Source organism: Cryptotermes secundus, unplaced genomic scaffold (genome assembly GCF_002891405.2).
Source record: "Cryptotermes secundus unplaced genomic scaffold, Csec_1.0 scaffold947, whole genome shotgun sequence".
Classification (NCBI taxonomy): domain Eukaryota; kingdom Metazoa; phylum Arthropoda; class Insecta; order Blattodea; family Kalotermitidae; genus Cryptotermes; species Cryptotermes secundus.
In genome coordinates this window covers 214,209-227,425 of record NW_019734978.1, presented here as the reverse complement: position 1 = coordinate 227,425, position 13,217 = coordinate 214,209, and the positions used below count along the sequence as shown (strand labels likewise).

At 44.8% G+C, this 13,217-nt stretch overlaps 1 protein-coding gene across 1 annotated transcript; it reads right to left on the bottom strand.

Moving 5' to 3' along the window:
• Nucleotides 1-11,740: 11,740 nt before the first annotated feature.
• Nucleotides 11,741-12,223, bottom strand: LOC117282682. The gene has a single exon (XM_033753303.1). It carries the CDS (start codon nucleotides 12,221-12,223, stop codon nucleotides 11,741-11,743), a length of 483 nt encoding a protein of 160 aa, XP_033609194.1.
• Nucleotides 12,224-13,217: the final 994 nt, after the last annotated feature.

Sequence of the window (13,217 nt, the reverse complement as noted above, 5' to 3'; positions counted from 1 at the left end):
CATTTACCTATCTGTAGTGATATTAAATAGGATGCCGTTAGAAGTGAAGTGTCAGTGGTTGAAGCTTGGTAAATAATTTTCTCTTCTACTTTAAGTTCATCTCTTGTATGCATGAAGAGTTCAGTGGGTTTGTTGCCTAGATCGGAATGTCTTGTGTTGAGATGTCGGGTAAGTCGCGATGACTTCATAGCTTCAGTTCCCAGAGCAGTAGCACAAATGACACATTGAGGTCGTGGCAGTTGGTCAGTGTTAGGGCATTGTATGAAACCAAATTTTAAGTAGCTGTCCATGTACTTACGAATTGATGAAGGCTTTTTCTTCTGTGTGCTGGTGGTTTTCCCTTCATTTTGTACATCCTGAAGATAGCTATGTAAGCTTGAGGTGGATGAATCAGTACTTGTTGCGTCACAAACACCTTCAATACGAGCTTTCTTAACACCAAAATTAAACAAAGTCCCCTGTCTCTTATTCATATTAAAATTTAAATCTCTCAGGTTTCGAAACAAGCACTTACACACTGCAATGCAAACTTGCGAAGAAACAGTATTCAGTATCACTAGATTTGAGAACTGGATACAGACTGCCTTGATCTTCAACTTCAGTGGAAACATTTTCTTTATACTTCCTTACTGATTGGTCACTGACATTTGCAACACAGATGTTATGTCGCTCAGTTCTGAGAACAGAGGATATGCCGCCCATTGTTGTAATCGCCTTGCAGGCAATTTTTATGACTGGTCACAAACATCGGTATTGCCTTTCCCGAATGTTGAAAGATTTGGATGTCTGAAAATTCCCGATCATTCATGAATACTTCCATGTTTAAAAATACGCGGCTTGGCCACTGACATTTGCTACACAGATTTAGGTGTTCTGTGTCTGAGCTTCTCGACACAAATATTATTCTCCTCAGAATATTTCCACTATTCATGAAAAATGCTTATAAAATGAAAATGAAAAATTCCAGAAGATCCTCTCGCGGCCCAGTATAATTGATGCTAGGGCCCACTACTGGGCCGCGGCCCGGCGGTTGAGAAGCACTGCTATAACCTACTCACTTAATTCGATTAAACGACAGGAGGGACGTCATGTACAGGAAGACCGGTTTGCGGACTTCCTTATTTAGGAAACGGAAGTTGAAGGCAGTAATCGAAGCGACAGGGTTGAACTGTCTTATTCTTGTTAGCATTCCAGTTCAGGCGGCTTAATATTAGTATTGGGCCTATTGAGACCATTTAGGGCTATTACGGATATTCCATAGTTTCAGATCTCTTCCCGCACTTTCTCTGTCTTTCGGTTTATATAAGTTCCTTTTATTTTAAAATTTGAATTTATGAACCTGAGTTCCGTCATTGCGTTTGAATGGGTTGGTCTTACATCAGAAAGCAGCACGTTCCTGTGCAACTGTTGCTAATATAGAGAAACGAGTCGTTCAGAGAGCCTGCAGTTTATTTACGGTATATTCACTTTTCAACCGTTCAGTGAGATAAAGCAGTCTGTAGTTTGAGAGGAACAGGCGAGAGATCAGACACGAGTGTAGATGCGTGTGCAGCAAGTGCCAGTGTAGATCAGGAAAATAATCGCAATGCCAGTGTCTCGGTTGCCCCCGTCAAGATTTGTGGTCGGGCACGTAACGGCACGGGAGCAGCGGAATCAGCAGCCGCCGTCTGATCAGGTAATACATAATTACGCCTTCATCGGTTTAACTCCATGCACAGTGGCCACCATTTGTACAATCTGCTTTAATAGTATTTAAAAACCGCACCATCGAACCAACGCACAGTGTAGGACACACCGAACGTATATACGCCCAGACAAACGCATGCGCCATACTGTACTATAACGAGACATATCGTGAAAATTGCATATCTGATATACCACACAGTAACAACCGGTACATCATAGAAACTTGTCTCTGGGCTCCACGACCGGGCTTACTATGCAGAAAGTTTCTACAAGACCTACAAACAACATACGTGCCCAGTTTCTACACTGTAGCAATGGAACCTTAGTATTTAAGTTGGCATAAGTATTTCTTAATCTACCATACTAAAAATTTGTTAAATATATTTTTAAGCATTTTTAAAAATTTTAATATTTTTAATATTCTTATTATACGCTTATTCAACACAAATCTTGACATATGGTATACTTTTACATTTTATCTTTTATCTTATTTTGTATCTTCTATCTTCTACTTTAATTGTAAACGCCAACTTGAGGCAAATTTTGTCTGTTAGTATGTAATATGATACGTAGCACTGGTATGGATCCATATCGGAAGATCAATAACTCAACGTATTCCTATATATAACTGCCTGATGATGGTCTTATACGACCGAAACATGTAGCAGGAATAAAGATCAAATTGTAACACTTTAAAACTGAGTGTATGTGTTGTGTGACGGTTAACACAATTCCTATATATATTTAAAAACCCCATTTTGTGTGCATATTGTTTCATGGGTTTTATATAGCAACAAGAAATAGATGCTAGTGATTAATGGCATTATTATTATTATTATTATTAGTATGTCTGCCGCCGTGGACTGAAATAATGTACTTGACTTGTGTCTACTTTAAGGTCACCCCGAAGTTATGTCTCTCGTGCAGAGTGGCACGTGGCGAGGTATAATTATTGTTAAGATAAAATGTTGGTATAGTTTTTGATCTGATTATTTATAAGGAAATAGACTAGTAGGAAAATCTCGGCAAAGAACACGCGGGAAGTGTGTGTTCCAGATGGGAGTGCATCTTTACTCTGTTTTTATTTAGCGGGAAGAAGAAACCGCGAGTTATAGTAAAGTGCACAGTTTAGAAGATCGGACAGTGAAAATAATCATGTTAAAACCGATCTTATACTAACAGGTTGTGAAGATGCTAACTGGACTGTATTGTTATAGTGAATGTGCAGGATTTGTGAGCAGCAGAATGCAGTCCCTGTGCGGGAGGCATACAGAGGTAGCTTCTGACATGAATAAGGAACCCTCTCTGTTCATGGGTTCAGATAAAACAATGCCACTTTACACTCGTAAACCATTTATCATAATCTCGGTAGATCATTCTGAACGGGAAGTCGCGTTCCAACCTTGCAGGAAATGATGGTTTATCAAGTGTAAGGATAGACCCAAACCAAATATTGGAGCAGCGTGTGTCTGCTGTGGCCGTCATATCACAGTGTTCTAGACAGAAGTGTAGGCCTGTGTCATGAAAGTACCTTGCCATGAAGACGTAGGGCACTAGATGGAGGTGGGCTGTCAGCTTCACGTCCCTATCGCTTTACCTCCGGAAAAAAACTGTCCCCTGTACCCATTGTATAGAAGGCCCGGGAAAGGTAGCAGAGGTATTCTCGAGAGAGAAATCTCTTGCCCCTACCTGGAATCGAAGCTATCCCGGTACCGAGGCATATGCAGCGAAGAATAAAAATAGAAAGTGTATGAATGGGGCATCGGCTTCTATCCGACAGTCAAACTGCACAAAAAGCAGCACTCCAGTCATTGCTTCTTAATTCGAAATTTGCCTGGGATTGTCCGCAGTTCGTAATCATATCGGCAGAACATAACAATATACAGCGGATATGGGTGCATGGATTTAGGGAGGGGGGGGGTGGCTCTGTGAATGGCCTCTGATGGAACTGTAAGACGGAGAAGTGCCTGGAACATGGTTTTACTTGCGTTTTCTGAGGCCGTTATTGCCATGGGTATATTAACATATTGGAAAGAACGGTCACTTGTAGAATTTGTAACAATGAACTGTGAAGCAACACATTTTGTATTGTATATTGTCTGAGGCAAATATCTGGTGAAGTTGGTCATGATGTCCGTCATGTGGGGCCTGACCAGCAGCCATGACGCACGGGTACAGCGAGTGAAGCCCAGAAGCCGGCGCCGGAGCTTAGAGTGGGCAGTTACAGAAACCTTCCCTCCCCCTCCTTTCGACTGTTGTATTCATACACCTACTCAATAAACATTCTGGTTGAGTACATTCTAGCNCCGACCTACAGCTGCCACGACTGTTGCTCGAGCTTCGAGTTCTTTATCTCAGGATACGGGTGCTTCGGAGATGGGAGTGGAGCACACTTCGGGGTTCATGAATCCGGGGGCTCCAGAACACACCGTGTATTGCAGTTTTAATTTAAAGTTTTATTCAGTGATCAATATTTACATTGTCCTCCAAGCTAGCCGCTCCGTCCATCCTACTCGCTACCCCTGCTGTAAAACACTTCTCTGTTCTTTGTTTGCATTTCACCACCGTCCTCCGCTCCCTATAACCAACTGCCCTCTCTTTACAAGTCCCCAGTGGGCATAAAAGAAAACAAGAAAAATGACAGAGAAAGCCAAGGGTCGAGCCCAGCATCTGTCCTACATTCGTATTTTTCGAGATGCCCATAAACCTTGGTAGGCCTTCAAGGCACACGAGCAGGGAACCCAGGACCCCTCCTGGCCGGTCTCGCACAGGGTCAGTTCATGGGTTTGTGATACCAGAAGCAAACACGCGACGTTAGGGACAATAGCGACACTCTTAAGCCTAAGGAAGTTGAATTACAACTAGACGGTCCCGGGGTGGTATCTCACCGGAGGAGCGTCTCTCATGGTGTTAAACAGTGCATAAGTCGTTCATTCCTTTAATTAAATAATTTTGGCGAGGGACGTACGGTTAACTCGCCGTTTTCGACACCACGACCACCCCAGGATAATCAGAGTAGTTACAGCAGAGACCGCAAGAACTGGCAGATTGGGCGCTCGAGCCGCACTTCTCATGCTGTGCGCCACCGCTCACCGTCAGTGTGGGAGATTGCAAACCAAGAACCAAGAGAAAATGGGATGGAGCGGACCCCATAGAAAAGGGTGCATTAGATTGGAACCCTCAAGGCGCTAGGAGAGGGCGGCCAGGGAAGACTTGGAGAATGACAATAGAAGAGGAAATAACAGATGAGAAGGTCCTGGAGAGAGGTTAACAGAGGAGAAGATAGAGAAGCTTCACAGGAGCCCTGTGTTCCACTCGGAACTAAAGGAATTAAGCCAAGTAAGAAAGGACTCAATAGGAACCAGTTAAATTCTGTGAGAGAACTAGCAGTAGGTTAGTGTCACTTAAAATGACGCATATCCAAATTGGTGTTACTTGATTACACTTGTATGTGTAAAAACTGTTAGGAATCCTGCCGGACTCTCAAAATTAATTCAGGTGGTCACTTGCTGAATCCTCATGATTATCAGCAAATTAAAGCAGTTTATTCAAGGTTCGGGGTGTTTCTGGTATAAATGATCATGATGATAAATCGTTTTGGACGCTGTTCAAGGACGGTCGCACTCGCGTCTCTTTGAATTCTGATTCCACATTTCGTGTTTAGACATATATTAATTGGAATGATGTTCGTTTGAATTGGAAGTAGCCTGTAGGAGTCTTCAGATGGCATTAATATGCTGTAGCTTGCACTTGAAGTTGTTTTTGAAGCCGTGCTTTTTATTTTCTGTTAAGAACTAGTGATGCTTTTCGGCAAGGAGCTAAAGAGCTGTAAATTCATGTGTATTATAACGAGGTTGCCTCCACGTACTCTTTCAAGTAGCTGAATCTCATGAACTGTTTTTAAATTTTAAAATTTGCTCTGCCCTCATTTCGGAATTTTGAACGTTTAATAAGCCCTGGTCTCAGTTGACAAACGTGAAGTGTGTAGATGCTGCTGCAGCCAGTTTGTTACAATGCGCAGACGGATTTTTATTATAATTGAGAGGTCCATTATAGCGAAGAAGAACCGGGATAGCTCAGTCGGTATATCGACGGGCTTGGGCTGCCGGGGTTCGAGTCCAGGCAGAGGCAAGAGTTTTTTTCTTCTCCACAGCTTCCAGACCGGCTCTGGTGACGACACGGCATCCTATCCAGCGTGTATCGATCTTAAAGCGAGCGTCAAGGCCGTGAAGCTGACCGCACGCCTCCAACTAGTGCCGAGGTCAACTACACCTGCATTGCCCCGTGTCTTCATGACGTCGTGCTTAATAGTTTGAGACCAGGGACAACTTTGCATTATACCTTTATCCGTGTAGATTTGTGCTTGTTTCTCCCCTACCACATCCCTCGTTTGTACAGTAAATTTACTTGAAACTCTAGAAATGAACCGGGTTATGCATGCACGCCCACACAACAGATGCAGAATATGTACAGTCTTGTTTTATTGAAACTTATCCCAAATACTTTAGTAGGCCCGCGTCTCGCAGATTTGTTACACATCGCACTGCATTAGTGTTGCTGTCGTGATACGGAGCTTCCAGCGATAGTCGAAGTTCCGGCCAAATCCCTCTTCCGCTTTCTGTAATGCCTGGTAATAGCCTGATTATGTCACGAGATTTCATTCCAGAACGTTCAGTACTGCTTATTTTCCTCTGCCGATTTTGTCGTAGCGTTCAATTGGATTTACTCTATTATAGCGTTTANGTCACAATATTATATATAATGAAAATGTGCAATACGACAATAATTCGCGGCCGTGAGTGGGTCACGTGACGGTTGAGAAATAGTGTAATAAGGAGCCCTGAAAGTTACACCACCAATATCGAGCAGGTTACGGCCTGGACTTTTATCCGGGATGTGCTCATTTGAATCTTGGCCACGACACCGGCTATTGTGACTGACGTTTTCGTGGTTTCCGCAGTTCATTTAAGTGCTGGGATGATCTCTACAATAGACCACGACCACTTCCTTCCAGATCCTGTCCAATTCATAATCGTCATCCGACCATTCGACATTATGCAGGGTGTAGCTGAAAGGTGCAAACAAACTTTAGGCACGAGTTTTACATACGAAAACATGAAAAATCTGTGCTTATCAACATATGTCCGGAAACATTTAATTTGTGAGTTATAGCTGAAAGAGCACATTCATAATAAGTGCTCAAAATGTCCTCCATGAGAATGCAAGTCTCGACACGTCTCATCATGGACCGCCGCACCCGTTCACAGATGCCGATGCAGTTGCAGAAAGTCTGACAGGCATCCACAGTGCGGTGGTGAAGTGCCTCTTCGTTGTCAGCAGGAGCTGCATACACAAGGGCATTTAGGTGTCCCTAGAGGATTCAGATCTGGCAAGCGTGGAGGCCATGCAGTGTGTCCTCCTTTACCTATCCGTCGGTCATGATGAGTGTTACTGAGAACATCTCGCACATCACCGAGCATCATCATGCAGGTGCCACATTCGTGCTCTTGCTGCCAGTGGCACATCTTCCAGTAGCTTTGCCAGATTGTGTGAGGAAATCTCGGTTGTGGTTGTCTGTAAGCCGATGTGGCAAAAGATACGGGCCTACCAGTCAGCAACAGTCCCTGCCCACACATTAATGCTGAACTGCTTCGGGTGTCTAGAATGGATTACACAATGAGGATTCTCCTCTGACCACTGATGTTAGTTGTGAACGTTGATAATGCCGTCTCTAGCGAAAGGTAAGAGCGCCACAGCGTTTTCATTTTGAGCACTTATTATAAATGCACTCTTTCAACCAAAACTTACAAATTAAACGTTTCCGGACACATGTTGATATGGACATTTTTTTTTTGGTATGTGGGACCGCTTCTGTGGTCTGGTGGTTAGAGTTCCTGGCTACTGATCCACAGGTCCGGGTTCGATTCCCAGCGCTACCAGATCTTCTGAGAAATAGTGGGTCTGGAACGGGGTCCACTCAGCCTCGTGAGGATAATTGAGGAGCTACTTGAATGAAAAAGTAGCGGCCCCTGTCTAGAAAAACCGAAATTAACGTCCTTGGGGATTCGTTGCGCTGGCCACGCAACACCCTCTGTCCGCTAAAGTTGACACTAACTTCACCGACAAACGGCGGTCGCTCTGTCGGTATAGTTCGCTTGCGGACGAAAACCGCGGAGTTTTTTTTTGTTTGTTTCATATGTGGGACTCGTGCCAAAGTTTGTCTGCACCTTTCAGTTACACTGTATAGTCTCTCTACTGAAAGCATAGTTAAATAACCCACAACAAATACACCCCAATTTTAGAATGACCGGTAGAAGGAGAATCATTTGATGAACTAGAAACTTACAGCGTAATTTAGAATTGCAATGAAAACCATAACTTGCTGTTGTTGAAAGTAACATATTCACTGACATGGCAGGCGTGTCAGTATCTGCGGGTTCTCTGACTGCATATCGCTAATATTGTGTTTCATGGGTTCTAGAAGTGCATTACAGTGCTGTTGTGATGGCTGCTTTGAAATCGTGCAGAATGAGACCAGCAATATGCACGTATACTGTATTCAAGACTGCCCATTTGTCACGCGCTGTGTTCTGTGGGAGGTGAGATATTTCAAGAGCAAAATGTTCTGATTTTGGCGCGACTGATTCTGCGAGGTTAATGCAGAAGTCGTTGCAGGTTTGAATTTCGATGTATGAGGTATCTTACGTGAATAACAAGTTCTTGCACAAATATCTGCATTCCTCTTAAGGATCATTAGGACAGTTTTACAATTTATGATTTCTCTGCACAGTTTTTACTAGTGAGGTTTCCTCAACCTCTGAATTGTCCAGCTTCTCGGCCTCTTAAATTATTTGAATTATGCTCCTTTCATTATTTTACGTCGTGTCAGCGGTTCAAATGGTTTCAGAGAGTTCTTGGCCTTTATGAAAATGGGGTTTAGAATAGTCGGGATTCAAACCGGTATCTCTGATATGGGCTGAAGACGCATTGCCATTGCGCCGCCCCGCTCGCTTTGCGAAGTATGGAACTGGTAGAAGATCTGTTTGAACGACCTAAGGACTGTGTATTATATTCAGGCATGTCTCTTGTCTTGGTTGTGTTGTCTTTCTGTCGGAAGGAATTGATGCTCTAACAGTGCAAAGCGTAAACTGAGTCAACCATCTGAACGAACTCATTTAAATTCAGGACACGGCACATAATGGAAATGAATATCGTTATCGTATATACGGTATTTATATTTGCCCAACTCATCGCATTTCGTTGGCAAGTGACAGTGACATTTTATTAAACGAACATTTGCCAGTACTTTTGACGTTTATAGCTTGAAACAGTCTTCGAAGAAAGAAACGAATACATAGTTTCTCGAATTCTTGTTGGTAACAGTACAAGAAGCAGCTATGAAATGTAGCATACCTAACGATTTTGATAAATATATGCCTGAGGAGATTACGGAATTTGCAGTAGACTGCGCTTGTACTTTGTAGTCTACATAATTGTTTACATATCTTTATGCGTATGTGCACCCCCAAATTTATGTAAATTTTAAGCCATGAAATACTCTGTTGGTAATGACTGGGCTGGCCGGTCACGGTAGCCGAGCGGTCTAAGACATGTATTGTCTTCGGTCACGCGGAAGCCGGGATCGTGGGTTCGAAGGCACAGGTGTTTGGTATGTTATATGTGTTCATTCTGTTTTTGTGTTGTCCTGTGTTCAGGTAGGGCCTTGCGACGAGCTGATCACGCGTCCAAGGAGACTGGAGTCTCTCCAGTAATAACATCTGACACCCTGTTTTCGCTGAAGTTGGGCATTACATGCCCTTGGAATATAATCCACACGTGCTCTTCTTTGCACTGTAACCGTCCTCTTCCTTGTGTGGCCCCTTACGTTGTGCTCCACTCGTGACTGCCTTTTGCCCGACTTTTCGTCACTTATTAGTTCTTTGCCTGTATCCCTTCCTTCCGGTGCTGCTGCTCACCTGCACCTCGTGTCTGGACTCCTCCACTGGAGTTACTGCCCTCCTTCCTCTTCTCGTGGATGGCGAGAGTTCTTTGCCTGTATCCCTTCCTTCCGGTGCTGCGGCTCACCTGCACCTCGTGTCTGGACGCCTCCACTGGAGTTACTGGCCTCCTTCCTCTTCTCGTGGATGGCGAGAGTTCTTTGCCTGTATCCCTTCCTTCCGGTGCTGCGGCTCACCTGCACCCCGTGTCTGGACGCCTCCACTGGAGTTACTGCCCTCCTTCCTCTTCTCGTGGATGGCGAGAGTTCTTTGCCTGTATCCCTTCCTTCCGGTGCTGCGGCTCACCTGCACCTCGTGTCTGGACGCCTCCACTGGAGTTACTGCCCTCCTTCCTCTTCTCGTGGATGGCGAGAGTTCTTTGCCTGTATCCCTTCCTTCCGGTGCTGCGGCTCACCTGCACCTCGTGTCTGGACGCCTCCACTGGAGTTACTGCCCTCCTTCCTCTTCTCGTGGATGGCGAGAGTTCTTTGCCTGTATCCCTTCCTTCCGGTGCTGCGGCTCACCTGCACCTCGTGTCTGGACGCCTCCACTGGAGTTACTGCCCTCCTTCCTCTTCTCGTGGATGGCGAGAGTTCTTTGCCTGTATCCCTTCCTTCCGGTGCTGCGGCTCACCTGCACCTCGTGTCTGGACGCCTCCACTGGAGTTACTGCCCTCCTTCCTCTTCTCGTGGATGGCGAGAGTTCTTTGCCTGTATCCCTTCCTTCCGGTGCTGCGGCTCACCTGCACCTCGTGTCTGGACGCCTCCACTGGAGTTACTGCCCTCCTCTCTCTTCTCGTGGATGGCGAGAGTTCTTTGCCTGTATCCCTTCCTTCCGGTGCTGCGGCTCACCTGCACCTCGTGTCTGGACGCCTCCACTGGAGTTACTGCCCTCCTCTCTCTTCTCGTGGATGGCGAGAGTTCTTTGCCTGTATCCCTTCCTTCCGGTGCTGCTGCTCACCTGCACCTCGTGTCTGGACTCCTCCACTGGAGTTACTGCCCTCCTTCCTCTTCTCGTGGATGGCGAGAGTTAGGCGGGAAGGGAGGAGAATTGTGGCTGTTGGTGCTGGTAGGCGGGAGTTCGTTCCTGTACTACCATTAGGTGTCTCGCATGTAGGGAAAGACGGGAGTAGCTGGGTTCTACTCTGTAATGGGTAGAGATGAGTTCTTATCCCGGGGTTTTACACTACAGTCACACCACTTCAGACGTTTGCACTTAGTAATTATTTAATTCACTCCAGCTCACTGAATAGAACGGAAACTCTAATGGTTACACTTAACTGTATTTAACTTGTAATACTTTTACTGAAGGGACGTAGTTGTAATTTTGTGTCTGACTTGGCCGAAAGTTGAATGAAGACTCTCTGAGGTGGAATGCACTCTCTCTGAATCCTGAGGTCCACGAACCCCAGACTCCAAGAAAAATCCACTCTTCCAACATGTGCCATTGGTTTAGTTTTCAAACTAGGAGTTCCCCTAAATTTGTGAATTTCCAATCATGATGCTTTGCTGTGTGATTCTGGCAGTTACTGACCTAACGCTGAGGTTGACAGCGACTTGATGCATTACGATCAGGGGATGAGGCTCCGGCCCTCCTACTTCTAAGTTATAGCTGCTCCAAACTGTCAGCTCTCAAATTCCCAAAGACTTTCCGACTCTGCTGAAACTGCCAGAATTCCGGGAAATGTACCAGATGTTACTTCCTGTCCACATAGCAAAACTTGAACTATGTCACTTCTTGGTGTGAAAGTTGGCTATCTGCTGGATATCTCTGTTTGTATTTTTGCGATATTAACTTAATATAAACTTAATACAAAATAGTCCACCAAATTATGATGAACGGCTACAGTACTGCTTGCAGGACCTATATGTAAATAGAATTTTAATATCAAAATGGATCTTAAATAAATAGCAAGGAGGGTGTGGACTAGATTCATTTGGCTCAGGGCAGGGACCAATGGCTGGCTTTTATGAACATGAATACATACAAGGTCCGTATAAAAAGTATCGGGAAAAGTTCCGGGAAAATGGATTTATTTCAGATATTGCTACAATGCCTCAAAATTCTTCAAAATACATCCCTTGTGCATCGATACACTTTTGCCAACGGCGTTGCCACGACACGAAGGCTCCCTGGCAGGCGGATTCCGGAAGGTCCTTAAGGGTCCGCGTGCAAGCCTCTTTGACGGCACTCAGGGTCCTATGATGGTGCCCTTTGGGGGAAGATTTCACTTTCGAGAACAGGAAAAAGTCTGCTGGTGCCAAGTCGGGACTGTAGGGGGTTGGGGTACCGTCGCGATGCCGTTTTTGCCTTTTATATCTTTTGTATTTTATATCTTCAGTGATAATGGTGTGCACAGTCATCTTATCAATGCCAACACGATCTGCAATCATGCGCACACTTAACCGACGGTCTGAATTGAGAACGTCACGCACACGTTGCACGTTGTCGTCGGTTCTTGACGTCGACGGCCGTCCACCACGGGGCTCATCCTCCACACTCTGTCGGCCACAAAAGATAAAAAAGACAAAAAACGGCATCGCGACGGTACCCAAACCCCCCTACAGTCCCGACTTGGCACCAGCAGACTTTTTCCTGTTCCCGAAAGTGAAATCTTCCCCCAAAGGGCACCATCATAGGACCCTGAGTGCCGTCAAAGAGGCTTGCACGCGGACCCTTAAGGACCTTCCGGAATCCGCCTGCCAGGGAGCCTTCGTGTCGTGGCAACGCCGTTGGCAAAAGTGTATCGATGCACAAGGGATGTATTTTGAAGAATTTTGAGGCATTGTAGCAATATCTGAAATAAATCCATTTTCCCGGAACTTTTCCCGATACTTTTTATACGGACCTTGTATGTCATGGCATATAGCTCTGACAACTTTTAATGAAGGCAAATTTATTCCGGTTCACAATTAATTAACCACCACGTCTTGAAGACGTGAGAAGAAGTTGAGGAATAGCTTCACCTTTCTTAACCTCGGCAGTAGATGGGGGTGAGTGGTCACCCTTACGCCCCTGCCGCGGTACCCATTGTATAGAAGGCTGCATGGGCTTTAGAGCCGGCCTGGACGTTATGGAACAGAGAAAAATCTCTTGTCTTTGGCTACTGCCGATGGCTGGTTCTGCGGCCTGATGTCTCTGATGTGTTCCAAAATGCTAGTTTAGTATGTGGTTGACCGTTTGTCACATACACACCTTGCCATACGAGCAGGGGATCATGTAAGGGCGGCAGTTTTGAGTGGGATAATTTACATGGTGGATGTTTCTGGATTTCATGAATGCCTTTTTTCTTGAGCAGCCTCCATATGCGGTCACCTCGGATCCAGCACTAGTCCTGATCGGAGTAAAAAGGAAATCCTGTAAAATTTCGTTCAAATCCATATATTGCGATATTATTATTATTATTATTATTATTATTATTATTATTATTATTATTATTATATTGGATTTTGTGTTAGCACTCAAATAAGTAAAAATTGAGTTATTATTATTATTATTATTACCTTCTATGTGTGTATATACGTGTACTTTCCT

What these genes read in the sequence shown, in the direction of transcription:
- LOC117282682 (XM_033753303.1), bottom strand. Translation starts at nt 12,223, where the DNA reads ATGCCGTTTTTTGTCTTTTTTATCTTTTGTGGCCGACAGAGTGTGGAG.